We start from the raw sequence: 17688 nt of genomic DNA, 5'->3' as shown, positions 1-17688 counted from the left end.
TAAAATATGCTTCCTTTCTTTTATTGGACTTACTGTTACAGCCCATAAACATTTGGGGTCAAGAGCTCACTTCCTTAAAATATGCCAAATGGGATTAGTCTTGAACTTCTAAGAAGTAAATATTAGGTGGAAACTGATGTTTATTTATTTCGTATGGAGGGCATCATGATTCTCATTGGTAGCTTGTTGTTCACATAATTAGTCCCATTTAAGTCGCTGCGGGATTTTTATTGTCTGTCACACACTGCGGGTTTGTTACAGTAAATGCTAAATGACAAATGTTAATATATTTAAAAATAGAAAAAAACTTAGAGGCTCAACCTCCAAGTGACTCCCCATCCCATTTTTTTCTCTGTGCTCCAATAAGTCGTTTCTTACTGGGAAAGCAAATGCATCTTGCCACATGAAGTCAGCATTGCCAAATCAGTGGGACTGAAGGGGATGGGGCTTTGGGGTGCAGCGGCTGGCTGTGCCTCGCTGCCAGTTTCCTGCTCCACTTCTTTCTGAACTTGAGAGGCTGGTTTTACAGGCCAGCAGACTGCAGCACTCACGGGGTAAAGTGCATGCCAGAGCTCGGAAAAGTTGCCGGTGCTGCTTTGGAGCACGTTGACTCCAGTGCCTATGTGCTCGGTGGGCAGGAAGCCTCAGGGGACCAAGGTCAGTGCAGCTCTCATCCCTGCACCCGTCCTACCTCCCTCCAGGTGCGGAGCCCCGCAGCTGAGCACCCTGACAGCTTGGTGTCACAATGGGTCGTGCAGGAACAGCGGCAAAGGTGGACGCGTGCCCTGCGTGAAGGCTCCAGAGCCAGACAAAATCAAGCAGGTAACAGCGTTGGTCCGGTGGAAGTAAGGCAAAAGTCAGCTCATCATCTGGTAGGAAACATGGCTTATTCATATGCCTTTCTTGGAGGATGAGGTGAGCAATTCCATCAGGACGGTACCGTGTTTGTAATGTGCTTATCAGCCTGTTTAGAGCATATTTGAACACCAAAATTTTTACAGGGCACAAAGAACTTCCCCAAGGAAATGAAGATCTGGGCTCCAATATTTAGAAGTATAATTGTGCTTGGGAACGAAGGGTTAATTCAGCCTCTGCCTTTCTTGAATGTGCATTTGTTTCACTGGGGAGGCCAAGTATTTACGACCCTCCCACACTGGAAGCAAAATTATGCTCAGCATGCCTAAACATGTTTGTTGCTCACAGGGTTTTAACTTTATTTCCTCGAACAGTAGCTGCAGAGACATTTTGTCTGGGAGCCATGTTAGAAGAACAGGAAAAAGACCAGTCCCATCCATTTCATAAATGGAGCCGTATTTGGAGGTCCTGCTGAAAGAAAACGATAGTCATTGACTTGTTTTGTTCTCTAGCTCAGAGCTTCATTCACAAAATACAACTGTCTCTCATTAGCCCTGCAAAATAGATCTACTGGCTGCGGACAAGTCTGTTTCAGAAAGGTTGCCTGATATCGCCAAATTCGTGGGAGAGAAGGGAACTGTCTCCCGTTGTTACAGCATGTAATACAAGACGGCTAATCAGTTCTCAGAAAAATAATTCCTCTTTGCCTTCCTAGTAAAAACCGCTGGGACTTGCTTCTCCGCTGCCATGAGCTTTGTGGAGGCATTTACACCTGTGAAAACCAATGAAAAAAGTAGTTATTAAATATGCTGGAATGGATTTCGGAACGTCTCCATGCAACTTGCACCAGAAGTAAATGATGGTGCAGGACTGGAAAATCAAGGTTTGTTTATTGAAAGCAGTCCTTCCACTCCCAGGGTCAGGCCTGTGGTTTGGAAGATGATACAGACAAGGTCTCAGATGAAAAACAGGTTGTGCTTGTACTTTTGAAATCTTCATTATAATGTGTTCTTGTGAGAATTAACATTCTGTAGGAAGTCTTCAGTTAATCTGACGCCTGCCAAGTCATAGAAGAAATGGTATATGAAAATTAATCTTGTTCCTTATTGTTTGATTTACTTTGGAGGTCACTTCTCCTTTCCTCTTTATGCAATATAAGCAAAACCCACCGGAGCAAAGCTTTGATCTACAGGCAGTCACAAACCTCATTAAAACTGAGGGGCACGCTGGCCATGCTTTGTTCAGGAAGGAGCAATTAAGTTCTTTTATGGCATAAGATAGCTAAAAACTAGAAACCGCTGCCCGCGGCACAGGGCTACATGGCCAAGCACTGAGATGAGCTAACTCGTATGAGCAAGCACTAATTTGGGGAAAGTCAGAGAGATTTCTCGAGGGACTGCTTGCGAACGCGGCAGCAAGAGCACAGATTGGTTGCAGCTGTGTTTGCCTGTGTGCATGTCCGGGACCGGAAACACCATGCGAGAGCCAGCAGACAGTGGGAGAAGCAGTGGTGCATGGCCCTGAGAAAAAGCCAAGGGACAGCTTCTTCTGGGCAGGCATCCTGGCTAGAGCAGCAAACTTGGACTGCCGCACAGTGCTCCCTCCCATTTGCTTCCTCTGCGTGCAAGGAAATGGGACGTGGCTGTACATTCTTTGTAAATAAATAGGATTACACTAAAGAGATAACTGAATTAATCATTGATTCCCCCCCACTCCGCAGGAAAATCTGGCGAAGTGTTAAATATTAGTTAACTGTGTGGGTCAAAATTCTGTGTGTAAAACTACAGAGCTTTTCAGTACTGCTAAAATAGTCATCGGACACCCTGCAGATATCAAGGCAGTCTCTGAATTCAGACCTCAAAACAGCAGTTGATCATTTCAATCGCTGACGATCCTTCATGGATTTTTAATGCCTGGTATTTCTACAATGCGTATTAAAAGTAGCTTTTATGGAACAATAACAAGAAACTGCTTTCTCTGATCCCTCGTTTGGAGTGTTTAATATAGTCCAGATGTATCTGTTGAAAAGGAATCTAGTCAGATACGATATAGTTGTGAAACTTTTATACATGAGGAAGGTGTTTGATAAACAGAGCTGTTTTGAATAGTTCCTTTATTTGTGTTATCTTACAGCATCCTCTTACCAAGCTGCTATTGGCATCAAAGCTCTTGCAGATTTATTTCTGTATTTAGGTCCCTACAGCAACTACATACATCGTACATCTCAGATTGTCCCTCTCCGTTTGAGGGTATGCTCACATCAGCACAGCTGAAGAAAGCAGCGTGCTTCAACAAGTCACTGTGCCGATGTCGGAGTGTACTCCGTGTGCGCTCTGACACCTCTGCAACAGGACGTGAAGCCTTAACCTCCTTCAGTGGGAAGTAAAAGGCAGGCTTGCAGCCAAGGATAAGACTGGAAAATGCCCTCAACTCACCTCTTTTCCTTGGTGTTTCACCCTAGGAAAAAATTACAGTCTCTGCTAGCATGGCTTCAGAAAAGCCTTACTGATGGGGCATACAAACCTTGGGGGGGGAAGCTGTTTTTAACTCCAGCTACATTTATCGATCGGTTTTGTGCTAGACATCATCTCCAGCAAAGCACAGGGGGTGCCTGGGGCCTGGAATGAGCAGCTGGTGTGGCCGAAGGGCAAGGCTGTGTTACTTTTGGCAGCGGGGCTGGCAATAGCTGGCTGAAAGCATTTGTGAAATTATGGCCGGGGGGGGAACTTCTGGTTTATGCTGACGTGCGTGCCGGCTGCCACCGACACCAGCCCTCTCGCTGGCTCATCCTGGCTTTGGTGTTTGTTCGGCTGCGGGATCATCTGGCTGCCAAAATTGATCCTGCTGAAAACTTTTTTTTTTTTTTAAACTGGATTAGCTTTCAGCTCTGTTGGCAAACGGATCTAGCCTAACATGTGGCCGCATGAATGTCGGAGCCAGCGGAGAGAAGACATCAGGAAAGCATGACTAAGGGAAGGGAAAAGGATGGAATTATCTCTTTTGCCAGTAGCACAGTCTCAGCTTGGCTTAACCCCCTGTGAATGTACCTCTCAGGGTAAAATTACCTGTTACAGCTTGAGTCACTTTAATGGCTTGCTTCCACAGAAAGGGAAAAATCTTGTTCCTCTTTTCTTCACTCCTCTGATGTTAGACCTGATGATTGTCTAATCTTGCGCTGAACTGATTTAGCTTGTTGAATCAGCAGAAAACTCACCCAGGCATAGAAAAGGGAATAGTGTTCTGCTGGCTTAGTGGGTTGAGTCAGCTCGGTAAAGCATCTGCCGAGGCTGGCAGAGCTGGTACAGGCGAGGTGGGCAGTAGCAGTCAGTCTGAGGTCGCCGATGAACCACAGCATGCAGCTTCAGTCTCAGAAATCCCATCGTAGTAGAAGAGCCACTATCTGGGTTCTCTCTGTTAGTTTAAAGATGACAGGAGGTGCAATCCCTTTGTTTTACAACAAGCATGATGTTTGTCTCGTAAAGCTGGAAGTTGCCACTATTTTATAATTCCTTTCAAACTTCTACCCCTGTATTTTGAACTCTCCCATGGCTGACAGTTATCCTAACACTTCCCTTCAATCTGGGCCTCTCCTTTGAGCCTAGGTTTCCCTAGGGAAATACTGCCACAGACCTACTAATGCTCTTTTCCATCAGCCAGAACTTTTCCCTCAAGCTTCGACAAATGGTTTCTGATGCTGCTTCAGGAAGACACTCTGCTCTCAGATGTGGGAGGGCAAGCTCATAAGCAAACTCCTATTGAAAAACCTCTATAAACAAAATGTTTACAAAATGCTTATAGAATCATACAATCAGAAAATGATTTAGGTTGGAAAAGACCCTTAAGATCATGGAGTCCAACCATTAACCTAGCACTGCCAAGTCCACCACTATAAACCATGTCCCTAAGCACCACGTCTACCCATCTTTTAAATACCCCCAGGGATGGTGACTCAGCCACTTCCCTGGGCAGCCTGTTCCAGTGCTAGACAACCCTTTCGGTGAAGAAATTTTTCCTAATATCCAATCTAAACCTCCCCTGGTGCAACTTGAGGCCGTTTATGTAGCTAGATAGTATAGAAAGATGGACTTAGATGTGTGCAAAATGGCTGTGTGCAACTATATCAATCAGATAGAATGCCCAAATTGTATTTGATCACGCGCGGGACAGCCATGGTACTGCCTTTATGCACCAAGCACAGAAATCCTGTGCTGTGTTTGCCCAGAAGCTGAAGCTTTCATCTTTGGCAGGAGAAAGCCCAGGCAAGGAGGGACAAGAACATTTTCAGATGGTCCTAATAAAAAGGAGATATCCCAGGTGGGCAGGCGTCCACTCTTATGCCCATACAGCTGCTTCTGAATTTATAAGGGGACAGCCCAAAGAATTGATGGAGAATAAAATGTACTCTTAAAAACGTACCAGGAAAAAAGTTATACGAGAAATATATGAACTTAGAATGAGTGAGGAATCTAAAACGCCATGTTGCTGTTAATATCTTTAACCATAAAATTAAAGAGATTACTAGAATCAGGAAATTCTTGATATAAAAATGGCTGTTGGGAAAGCAAAGACAAGGAGTATTTGGAAGGCATAAATGCGCAAGCATTGGGATATCACTTGAATGCAATTTGGGTAGCTGAGGAGTGGATTATGCCCTCGCTTTTCTGAAACTACCTGGAATTACTTGTTTTTAATAAGCAGCAAAGAAGATGTCGGACAATTAAGAGGAAACGAGCAGAATGTTGAAGTGAACCTAAAGGTCCTAGAATCATAGAATCACAGAATGGTTCGGGTTGGAAGGGACCTTAAAGATCATCCAGTTCCAACCTCCCTGCCATGGGCAGGGACACCTCCCACTAGACCAGGCTGCTCAAAGCCCCATCCAGCCTGGCCTTGAACACTTCCAGGGATGGGGCATCCACAGCTTCTCTGGGCAAAGAGAGCAGCAGCTCAACCTTCTGGGACCATTCCCGTGTAGATAGTGGATGAAATGCACAAGTGTGACAGCACTCCGAAGGGGATTTTTGAAAATATTTGTCCTTGGCCAAACTGTTCCTGTTGAGTCCAGCTGAGAGGGCAGGCCAGCTCAGACGGAGGCAGGAGGAGGGAAAGCAAGGAAGAGGAGTGCTCTTCCTCTTCTGGCTGCAGTAAATTGGGGAACCACAGCCTTGGCATGTTATTGAGTGGCTTTTGAAATCTAGATTCTTGAACGACTGGAAGAGGGAGCTTCATTGGATAGGAATAGGGTCTAGCCTGTGACGTTACATATGTGGGTAGTCCCAAATCGTCTCCTCTGTGCTGATGAGTGACGTGACTGCAGTGGGTGAGTGAAGAGCAGGGAGTGATAGGGATGCGGGAGGCAGAGTACGTGTGTTTTGGAACAGCTTTTGATGTAGGCTTTCACAACGTCTAACTCAAAAGTAAGTTCAGTTTGGCTTTGATGCGGGAGCTGTTATGTTGACTGAGAACTGTAAGAAGGGCTGCAAAAAAGTTAAGAACTGCAAAGGTTCTCTGTAGTCTGGGCACTTTCAGCCCCATTTTCACAGACCTGTAACTAGAGGGTCCTCCCAGGCGGACATGGGATCCCTCCTGCTCCATCTGTCTCCCTGGGACGAGTCGGTGTCACTGTGTGAAACCTGCAGGTCTGACAGGCTGCGTTACTCTCCGCAAGACTCACCAGTAGGAAATGGTACAGCCAGCGCGCTAAAGCAAACAGAAATGCGTCTCCATCCTTTTACGAAGCACATAAGGATATCTGGCTAAAATGATGGGGTTTTTTAATAAAAGCTTTCGGGAGGTGGAAGACGCTCAGCGGGATCGCTACCCAGCAGCGCTCCTCCTTAGGCTGCGCCACGCGCACCCCTGAGCTGCAGTCTGAAGTCTAATTTAGCAGAGTTAATGAACAACAGAAACCCGTAAATCTCTGGGCGCAGGCACAGGCGGCCCGCTCTGGGCTGCAGGCTGAGGCCAGCGGCTGAGGCCAGCAGCAGCCGCCGCCCGGCAGCCAGGCCGCCCGCTCCTCTCCCCCGGCAGCCCCGGGGGCTTTCCCTGCCTCGCCACAGGCGGAGGAGGAAGAGCCGCAGCGGCTCCTGCCCCGGGGCTGGATCGGCGGCCGCCGGCCAAGGTGGGTGGGCGCACGCCGTCCCGGCCGGCGGGCGGCAGCTCCCGGCCGGTCGCTGCTGCGGGCCGGGGCCTGCCCACCCCTCCTGGGCCGAGCGGCGGCGGCGGGGAGGGGCGTGCGGCGGGGCGGCCGGCGGATGGCGGCCCTTGGCATCGCCCGTTGCCGCTGACCGCGCCGCCGCAGCTCGCCGAGGTGAGAGGGGGGGCGCTGGGCCGGGCCGAGCCGAGCCGGGCCGGGCTGGGCCGGGCCGGGCGGCGGGGGAAGGGGCGGGAGCGCCGGCCTCGGGCCCGGAGGGGGGCGGTGGCTGGGGACGGTGTGGGCGGCCGAGGCAGCCCGCTTCTCCGGCCTGCCCGGCAGCCCCGGCCCGGCATGGTGAGTAGGGGGGGGTCGGGGGCGGCGGCGGCAGGAGGGGCAGGCCCGGCTGGGCGAGTGAAGGCCGCGGCGTTGTGAGGCGGCGGGCTGCTGCGGCCGTCGCCCTTGGCTCCGTTCGCAGCCCCGCTCCTGCATAAGGCCCGCTGCCGCGTTACTCTCTGCGAGGCACAGGCTGGCTCTCAGGGCCGCTCCCCCGCGACCCCCGGGGAGTGCGGCCGGACCAGCCATCATTTATGCGGGTGTCGGGGATTCCGCCCGTCAGGAGAGAGGCTGTAACCAGAGGCAGGGAGGGAGCGCCTGCCTGGGCAGAGGGACGAGGAGGCGATGGCAGGAGCATGGGTTGGCGCTGCCCCTGTGTCCTGCGCTGGGCAGTCTGTCAGACTGTGTCAATGAAACACGGTATTTGTGGGGCTGTGGCTGCACTGAACCCGGATTGCGTATTTCTCCAGGCCTCTCTAGCTTTCCGAAGGCTGAACGTGTTGGATCTACCTCGTGGTCCTGGAAGAAACTTTGGCCATGAAATAACAGGTTTAAAGCATGGCCACTTTCCTCAGCTCTTTTTCATCTCCTGGGTACCTACTGCACCTGGAGGTCAATTGTTCCGTGTTAAAATGTCTACTCTGACCCTCCATTAGGTTGTGTTTCCTCTCGATAGGTTGAGCAGAGTAAAGATTAAAGATCATCGCTGCTGGAAGGAGGAGCTCCCATCTCCCTTCCTCCTGCCTTACCTGTACGGGACCCTTTTTTTGCTGATTCAACACCCCAGTCTGACAGAACGCTGGTGAAATTGCTCATAGGAGGTCCTGATGGGAAGGGAGATGAGACCTCTTCTGACTAGCTTAGCTGCTTGTGGAAATGCAGTCTGACTTGGTCAAGTTTTATTTAGAATATTTACACGTCATTACAGGAAACTTGTAATTCAAGAACAGCTATCTTTTTGTTTTGTTTGAAGCTTGGTGAAATTTTGGTTTTGCTTTCAGCCTGCTGCTGGCTGATAAACCAACTTCAGTGCTGAGAAGCATGCTAAATGCATTTCTTTCTGGAGTGTGGGAAAAAGCTATTGCGGTTGGTTTTGCATTTATAGTTTGATTTGTTTTGCCATTCTTATTCCTAATGATAGAACTGTGCATGTTGCTCTTTCTGATGGGTGACATCTGCTGGGTTTGTACCCAGAGAGTTTATGTAGCTCAGGTAAAGGAAGAAAAGTGGGCCATCCAAGCCTGCATCAGAGGTTACACAGAGAAATTCCCAATGGAGAAGCTGAAATGTTGCTGTAGTTCCTCTTGCATGTCCCAAGGTGCTACTACAAAGGGATGTTTCAATCCACAGACAACTTACTCTGTGAAATTAATGTCCTAAAGAAGACAGAAGTTCAGCTGTCCCAACCAGTCATACAAGTCTTCAGTATTTTTTTGTTCGGTGTTACTGCTAAAAAAAAAAGCTCACAGACTTGCCCATTGCTTTTTTTAAAACCCGGGGGTTTTAATGATGCCATATAATGGTTTTGAAATGCTGTTATATTTATAAAGCATAATTATTTAATTGGATAAGTGGGGTTGGAATGCAACAGGACAGTTTTATTTGGATCATGAAACGTTTTTGTGTATGTATTTTGTATTTTTAGGAGCATGAAAGTCTTCAGTGTTTGTCCTGCAATTTTGATGGAACATGTTGTAGTAAGCATTTTCTGCAGCGGTTTGCAGTCCTCACTGTCAGGCATGCAAAGCTGCTTTTCCAGCTCCCATTAACTAAGAAGTAAAATTCCCCCTGGTAAAGGAGACAGACCAGAGCAAATATTTTCTGCACTGTGAATTTCCATTTACTAAAAGATGGAGAACTGTCATTTTAGTTTTGTAGTTATTGTCCTCTTAAGAGCAAAACTGATCTTCGTGCTGCTATTGTGGCTAAAAGCTGTGAGGACAAGTTGGAAAGAGCAGGAGTATAGGGGAAAAATCATTGTTTTCCCGTCATCCCATTTTTTTAGCAGTAGGAAGAGGATGGAAGAGAAATGTTGCTTGTTCTAGCATTGAGAGATGCTTCAAAATTACTTTCTTCTCAGAGAAAATGAAGTTTCTGAATGGGGTCTGTGGTCTTACAGGAAACCTTAGGTGGTAAATGGAATCATTAGACCTTTTCTCTGGGGCATTGTCCCTAGCTGTAAAAGTGCCACCTTCTGCCTGATGACCTTAGTCCTGAGACTGAGTGGAAAAGCTGGCAACTTTTTCAAACTCTCCTTATTCAAACAAGCACGGAGAATACCCCTCCTCCTCGTCACTGGAAAGGCGTGGGAGGTTTGCTTATGCCTCTCAAGAATGGCTTTTCCTGTGAAGCCTCGCTGGGACTGTATCGGTCCTCTTGTGAAAGAAACTCAGAATTGACCTCGCCTTTCTTCCCTGTAGTGATCTTTGCTTTCCTTGATTTTATTGCTCTTCTTGTCCTGTGCAGCACGGATCTTCCCTTGCAGCTCTCCTCTTGGCTCCCACGACACCACTTTATATTTCGTTGAGGGGACAGAAACCTTAGTAATAACATCAAAACTAATTAAAAGAGCTTATTCATATGCCTTGCTGTCACAGCAGTACTTTGATGCTCTTTTCTGTGTTGCCTCTTTTAATTTATAATTTTATTACATATATATATATATACAAATACATATTGTATAATACGGAAGGAATTTATTCAAGGGAAGCATCTTTCTAATTATAGCTCAAAACTAAGTGAGAGTTTTGGCTGATACAAACTGTCACCCATTTTGGTCTTTATTAGCAATTTGTTTTCTTAGAGCATGCTATAAGTTATAAGGTGTCTGCATCTGAGAACTTGGCTTTGGTTAGAGGCACTGGGGGGGTAGTGCGCTGGATCACTTCGCTGAGACTTCCCAGTAGAAAGGGCTACATGATAAATCCTCTTCTGTAGGTGCTGTCCACAAAAAGAAATTGCCAAGGCATGAATGCTGTGAGAATGGAGTTGGAAATAGAGATTGCAAATGAGTGAAAATGGTTAACAGTTTTGTTTCATGATGAGTTATCAAGGATTATGGGCAGCGGTCCTTTAAGTATTTTAACTTTGTGCCGAATAGCTCAACAATAACACGGTCACTTGGTTATTTACAAATATTGCAGGAGCAAGAGAAAAGGTAACTTTTTTAAGTGAATGGTGACTCTCCTTTGGCTTTGCAGGTAGAGCAAAGAGCCACATCACATCTTCTGTAGCTGAAGAAATTCTGAAGCTGGGCTTTTTCAGTCACCTGTAACACTGCCTTCTTACGGTAGCAGTGCAGGGGTTTGAAACTGTGAGGTTTGGATGAGTTAAACAACCAGAGAGTAATCAAATCTTAGCAGGGTGTATCGGCTGGGTATCTTTTGTGAAAATCCAGTTTCTGGGTATTGCATCAGTGAGGAAAGATGTTAAGTGTTGAACTGTTATTATGAGCACATGAGTTATTTTCATTCGAAGTCCTTGCTGGGTTTGGCAAGCCATCTTTTCCTGCATTTCTAGCTGAGAATCCAAACGTAGTTCGCTTGGACACCGCGTTGTTCATGTGCCTGCCATCTGGTGGCCAGATACCACAGCTAACTGGACTGGCTGCAAAAACCCAGCTGAGGCTCTGTCTTAAGGATAGTGGAGAAAAAAGTAGATCCTTTTGTTACTGAGATGTGTCTCAGGTGGAGATTGGGTTTTGCATGGTTTCTCTGGAGGAGAAATAAATTTTTGTAAGTTTTGTTACCATCTTTCTTCTCTTTTCTAGGATATGATGGAGCTCCTAGAGGAAGATCTCACCTGTCCCATTTGCTGTAGCCTGTTTGATGATCCTCGTGTCCTGCCCTGTTCACACAATTTCTGCAGAAAGTGTCTGGAAGGAATCCTTGAAGGAAATGTGCGGAATGTGCTTTGGAGGCCATCCCCTTTCAAGTGCCCCACGTGCAGGAAGGAAACTCCTGTTACTGGAGTCAACAGCTTGCAGGTCAACTATTCCCTGAAAGGTATTGTGGAGAAGTATAACAAAATCAAAGTGACTCCGAAAATGCCTGTGTGCAAAGTGCACAGCGGGCAACCCCTCAACATTTTTTGCCGGACAGACATGCAGCTGATCTGTGGGGTTTGTGCCACCCGTGGTGACCACACAAAGCATGTTTTCTGTTCTATTGAAGAAGCTTATTCCCAGGAGAAGCGGGCTTTTGAAACCCTGTTTCAGGGCTTTGAAACTTGGCGTTGTGGAGATGCCCTCTCGCGGCTGGATACCTTAGAAACCAGTAAGAGGAAAGCTCTGCAGATGCTGACCAAAGATTCTGACAAAGTGAAGGAGTTCTTTGAGAAGCTGCAGCACACGCTGGAGCAGAAACGAAATGAGATTCTCTCTGACTTTGAGACCATGAAGCTTGCAGTCATGCAGGCCTATGATCCAGAAATCAATAAACTGAACACAATTCTGCAAGAACAACGGATGGCTTTTAACATCGCAGAGGCCTTCAAAGATGTGTCTGAACCCATTATATTTCTGCAACAGATGCAGGAGTTCAGGGAAAAAATCAAGGTGCTCAAAGAAACCCCTTTACCTTGTTCCAGCGTGGACATCAGCCCTACAATGAAGAGCTTTGATACCAGCCAGTGGAATGGAATAAAACTAGTTGATGTGGACAAACTTTCCTTGCCTCAGGAAAACAACACTCTTAAATTCAAGATTCCCTCGGTCTTTTCGCGCAGATTTATAGTGACCTCTCTTATTTGCTTGCTTATTCTTGCTGTTACCAGAATGTCCTTTGTGGAGTCAGTCGTTGACAATCTCCAGTGCTGGAAATCTCAGTTCTTTACAATTAGCTTGTCCTATTTGGCAGATACAGTGGAGATAGCAGATCATGCAGTCTTTTACTGGGAACAGATGACAGATGGAGCTTCACTTCTAAGAGAAAAGTGTAAAAACTATACATTGGTGGTACTGGATAATGTTGCACAGTTTGTGTGCAAGTATAAACTGTTGTGAAGTCCCTGCTGAAATATAAGAACTGAGAGAGATCTGGTGAAGAAAACATAGAACCTCTTAAAATTAATTGGGTTTTTAAGACTTCCAGTAAAAACATTCAAAGAATCAAAATGTTTCCAAAACATTCATACTGCTCACATATTTTGAGCACTGATAAACTGGAAGATGAAATGAAGCTTTGAAAAACACATTGTTTCTGGATTCTTCTTCCAGTGGTGATTATAGGAATATTATTCACTATAAATCATTTTTATTACCAAAATACAGGGCCAAACTGTGTACTTAGTTTAATGTTAATGTAATTGTAGAATAAGATAAAAAGTGTCACTTCCTAAAACATGAGAAAAAATTTTTTGTCTAACTGGGAGGTGGTTTGGAAAGAGGAAGAACAGTTGGAATGGAGAAGAGCGCTAGACTGAGAGGCTTGTTGAGGACTGCCCTTCCACTGCAAAATACAAAGAGCATCATTCACATTCGGGAACCACTTTCTATCTGAGGATGTTACCTCTCACTGAAATAGATATATGTATTTTTTTGTATAACCAAATGTTGTAATTACCCCGTGCATTCAGATTACTGTAGATATTGGTTATTGTTTACATGTTCTATACAAAAATGTATCTTCAGGGCAAGCATAAATTCTAGGGGTAAGAAAAATCAGTTGAGGCTGGTAAGAGAAGAACAAGGTGCAATATAGTATGTACTTTGCAGGTAGTACATACTTTGCAGTTTACTTTTCCAACATCAAATTGTTGGGGTGACTGAGCTGTCTTCTTAGATCCATGTTCCTCTGAAGCCACCCTTTCTTAAAAGGTGGCCTTAGTGTGAGCAGTTCAGTGCAGTGCAAAGCACGCAGGGATCAGCCACAGGAAGGCGGCTCGTGCTGTAGCTCTGCCAAGGTGGTGGCAGGTAGAGCAGTTTGTCATGTCCCTCTCTGTCTCTCCAGATTGTAATTCAGGTTGCTGGGGAAAAAGGTGGGATGATTCCTTGGAACAGAGTGCGTGACGTGACAGGAGTATGGATGTTGTTGGTGTTTGGAAGTGCTTTAGCACTCGAACATATGTAGGCTCTCCTACTGTTACTGTATTTTTGTGTACCTTGTTTCAGGAATTAATTGAATTTTCTGAGTGTATTGACTTGGCTGGAGGATAACAGTGATTTAAAGTGAACCGTAAGCTTGAGTTCTCTGAAGTGCCCTTCTTTAAGAGCACATGATACTGAAATACATTGCTTGAAGCACATCTAACCTCTTTTTGCAGTGGTTCTATGAACAGCAATATATAGAATGAAAACATTTAGTTGACATTTCCAGGAAACAAATGTAATTCGTGTCCTACTTCGTGGATATTCATTGGCCTCTCTCAAGGTTTAATAAGTTGTGACGGTCAAGTTACTGTCTTCCTTCACTGTCAGTCCCTGCAAGCTGTTAATTTCAAAAATTAAACATTAAATTCCAAGAATCAAAGTTTCCGAGCAACCGAGCCCTGCAAACAAAACGATTGTGCATGATATTTACATCTTTGTTGCCTGGGAGTCCTGTCGCTGCTCCACACCTCGCTCCAAACGCTTGCTAAAAAGCACTGAATGGTTCGGGGAGCTGCAGATGCCCTGCAGTTTAGGAAAGATCAAGTCACAGACACGTAGATCAGAGAGTTACGATTCTTGCGTGTCTGAGAGTGATGAGTAATCGAGAGGTGGTCATTCTGAGTGTGGGAGGTGTGAGATTTGTAACCCGGGCTTCTACCTTGCAGCAGTTCCCTGAGTCCAGGCTGGCACGGATGTTGAATGACGATGACCAGGAATTTAAACTGGTGAATGGAGAGTTTTTTGTGGACAGAGATGGAACTTTGTTTACTTACATCATGGACTTCTTGAGGACTCTCCAGGTTTCCTTACCTACTGGTTTCTCAGACTATCAGAGGCTGCAGAGAGAAGCAGAATTCTATGGGCTCTACCCTCTGGCTGACCTCCTGAGCCAGGAACACTTGCTGAAGCCGAGGCTGGAGATCTTGGAAGTGCGTTTTTCTCTCCAAGAGATGCAGGCCTTTTTCCGGATCTTTGGTTCCTGCAGTACCACTGTTGAGACCCTGTCTGAACAGATCGCTGTGTTCGCAGGGCAGCAGTCAGGACAGAGCTGGAACAGCCCTTTTCCTTCTCAGAAACCACTCGTTCCACTTCCTTTGGAAAGACCTTCTCATCACGACTTGGTTTTTCAGTGTGGTACCGACTACTCTGCTGGTGACCAGTTTGTGGCCAGGTACTCTTCCTAGTGTGACTTCTCAATATGGAAATGCCTTTGTGACTTCTAGATCATGAAGTACACACTTCGTGCTAGCATAGCTCATTTTAAAGAAACTATCGGACAGCTGTCTGAGAAAAGAAACACGTTTCCTTTTTTGTTGCTAGTTCAATGCTATCTTTTTCTAGTTCTGAAATACCCAGTTTATTTTCTGTTACACTGATTTGCCTGTTCTTCAGCTTTCTAAAGTACTGTTCTCGATGTTTGTTTTCGAGTTCTGTTGGGTCTTTCTCTCTCTCTCTGCCCTTTCCTCCTCACTCGCTCTCACAGACTTTAGAATTTCATGGCATCAGTGACCTTCTAGAGGACTTGAAAAACACGGAGTAAAATGAAGCAAAGGAAACAAATAAGGAGTGAAGTTCTGGGGAAGCCTAAAATCTCCAGTAGCTCATGGTCCAAAAGACTTTAATACGGAAAAGTGGAAAAAGAGAATGGCTAAACAGGGTTAAAAACACCAGTGGAACTAAGATAGCAATTCAGGGACTGGAAAGCTTTTGTAGAACCTTTTACTGGGCGGGGGGGGGGGAGAAGGGGCAGATTAACTATATGCTACACAGTGGGTTTTCTTTGAATTCAGAGCCAGGTACTGTTTTTATTAAGATTACGCTATATCAGTGATTTTTGTGATAGCAGTATAGTATTCTAAGGACAACTTACATTTTTTAAACAGGCTTTTGCTGAATGTCTCTATTGTATGGAGACACGTTCTTACTGTATAAGAAAAAGTAACCTAATTTGTCCTCTGTGGCTGTTAGAACATCTGGAATTTTATGGAAGTTTCATTGAAATATTTCCAAAAGGGTTATTCTCTTTGAATATATGAATCAACGTGGCAGTCTTTTGATTATTTTAAAAAAATAATAAAGTTTATCTTTCTTCTAGCTTTTTTTAGCTAAGCAAGTAGAAGAAAAACTACTTTGCGTTTGCGAAGCAGCGTATATTTATGTGCCAAACCTTAACTGTATAATTATTACTAATTTTAATGGACTAACAATGGGTTGAGTTATGGCAACTTAAATAGTGGGGAAAAAATTCCTGATTCTTTCCTTTATTTCTTCAGACTTCGTAAAAAATTTTCCTCTGCAGATCAATAGAAAAATTTATCTTGAGTAATGAAACAAGTTGAGTTTGGTTCTGTTGCCTGCTGAATTTCTATCGACTCGGTCTTTGTGGTGACATGGACTCTTTCACTTTTTTTGTGCTTTCCATGAATGTTTGGTGTACTTTCCTCTGAAGTGTGGAACAGTTTCACCCCTGTCAGATGATGTATTTTGTAATAGTATTTTTACCTGACTTCTGTTCCTCGAAATGTCTGGATAGGTTCTTAAACTGTACTTTATATCACGCAAAATCATTTGAGGCAATGTGAGACCGATTTTCGTACTCGTTACCACAAGACCTGCTGTACAAGGTACCTTTGCAATAAATGTCACTGTTTGTAGAGAGAGATCCCGTGTGATGAGAAGTTGATGCTGTTGGGGTGAACGTGACTTCACTGTCCTTTCCATCATTTACTCTTACCTGAAAACCTGTTGCGGCATTATTTCGGGCACGCCACTCACCTCTCCTCCATTAAATGAAATGAGACGGAGGTTATCATCACAGCTATTTCTTAAGTAAGTAAGTAAGTTTTGGTGTGGGGGTGAAAGAGAACTGCTTCTTACCCAACATGTAACTGGACAAATTGAGAATTACTGTTCTTATAACAAGGGAAAGAGTTAAATTGTCCTCAAAGGAAGGAAAAAAGCTATCCAGAACCTTGGTTGCTGCAAACCTGTGCAGCTGTGCTGACCTGCACCATCTGAGGACCTGGTTTGTTTTTAAAAAAATTCGTTCCATCCTTCAGGAAGTAACTAAAGTGTGTTGTAACTGCTTTTTTCTTATTTTAGGTATGTTTCCATAAAGCCTGATAATAGAAAGCTGATTAACGGTACTAATGTGCTAGGCCTGCTGCTTGACACTTTGCTCAAAGATGGATTTCGCCTCATAAGCACCAGGACAGTCTCCAGTGAAGAGAAAGTCGAATGCTACAGTTTTGAAAGGATGAGGAGACCACCAGGCCTCACCGTCAGGGTCAGCCAAACCCCAGGGAGCTCCGGGGCAGCACAGGCAAAGAGAAGCCAAGCGCAGAAAGGGAAATAAAGCCTTTTCCTTTCATCTTTTGAAGGTGGAAGAGGGGTGTGTCGCCACTCGTGGCCTTTTTCTGTTGGCTTGTTTGAAACTGCGACTATTGAGGGAAGTAACAAACAAACAATATTTTTTTTTTTTCAAGTATTTGGAAAAAAAAAATGCTTTCCTGCCTTTTACCGCTCCACCCTGTTCAACTCCAAATAAAAGAGACACAGATTCAATACTGGTTTTGTGGACCAGATTCCAGCATTTTCAAGGGTTGCTTTTGTTTTTCTCTGTGGCTAAAATTTTTATTGGAACTCGCAAAAAATCAGCCATCCCTTCTAGAAAATCGTTCTTATGTTCTGTGCTAATCTGTAAGTAGATTTTAAATACATGATAACACGTGAAGAAATAACGGCTCGACACAGCTGTCATCCCAGCAGCTCGGAGAAGCGGCTGGAGAAGGAACGCAAACCCCAACGATTGAATATCGCTTCTACTTGTAGCGTAATAGACTGATTCTCTTGCAGCGAGCGGAAAGCAGCGTAATGGAAACATCCCAAGTTGTGTTGCTGTGTGGCTCCAGCCATGAGAAAGTGGCTTTGTGAAGCCACCACCAGTGTCCCTGAAATAAGGTGTTACTGTCGCTTGCAAAAAACTCCTCTGTCCTCTCCTCCCGCTCCAAAGGCTGCTTTTCAGTGCTGAGAATTAAACGATAAAGGTCTTTGTGAACAAAGGGTCAGTTCATTTTTAGAGCTTTAACTATAAAAAGAATGAAAATGTAATAAGCAGTCCTTCAGATGGAAGAGTTCGTACAATTTTAAACAAAGTAGTATAAAGGATTTCCTAACACTTGTTAAGTGCAAAACATATTTAGGAGGAAGGCTTGGCGGAAGTGGCTTTAAAAGCCTTGTGAATGTTAGCCCTGTACAACGCTTTGTATAAAGATGC

The 17688-nt window shown here is 45.1% G+C and overlaps 2 protein-coding genes across 8 annotated transcripts; both read left to right on the top strand.

The window, feature by feature from the left end:
* Positions 1-612: 612 nt before the first annotated feature.
* Positions 613-12336, top strand: TRIM13 (tripartite motif containing 13). 7 transcript variants are annotated; one of them, XM_063333884.1, is made up of 2 exons: positions 613-915; positions 11094-12336. In XM_063333884.1, the coding sequence occupies exons 1-2, from the start codon at positions 895-897 to the stop codon at positions 12324-12326; spliced, it is 1254 nt and encodes a 417-aa protein (XP_063189954.1). In that variant the 5' UTR covers positions 613-894; the 3' UTR covers positions 12327-12336. The 7 variants fall into 7 exon arrangements, with proteins under 7 accessions (XP_063189954.1, XP_063190007.1, XP_063189990.1 ...); XM_063333937.1 differs by lacking the exon at positions 613-915 and adding an exon at positions 6148-6175; XM_063333920.1 differs by lacking the exon at positions 613-915 and adding an exon at positions 6174-6272.
* Positions 12337-14004: 1668 nt separating this feature from the next.
* Positions 14005-16902, top strand: KCNRG (potassium channel regulator). Its single transcript, XM_063333951.1, has 2 exons — positions 14005-14583; positions 16515-16902. Exons 1-2 carry the CDS (start codon positions 14006-14008, stop codon positions 16765-16767), a joined length of 831 nt encoding a protein of 276 aa, XP_063190021.1. The 5' UTR covers position 14005; the 3' UTR covers positions 16768-16902.
* Positions 16903-17688: the final 786 nt, after the last annotated feature.

The sequence above is a fragment of the Chroicocephalus ridibundus genome, chromosome 1 (genome assembly GCF_963924245.1).
Source record: "Chroicocephalus ridibundus chromosome 1, bChrRid1.1, whole genome shotgun sequence".
Lineage (NCBI taxonomy): Eukaryota > Metazoa > Chordata > Aves > Charadriiformes > Laridae > Chroicocephalus > Chroicocephalus ridibundus.
Note: the sequence above shows the minus strand (reverse complement) of the source record. Positions and strands in the feature narration are given on the sequence as shown.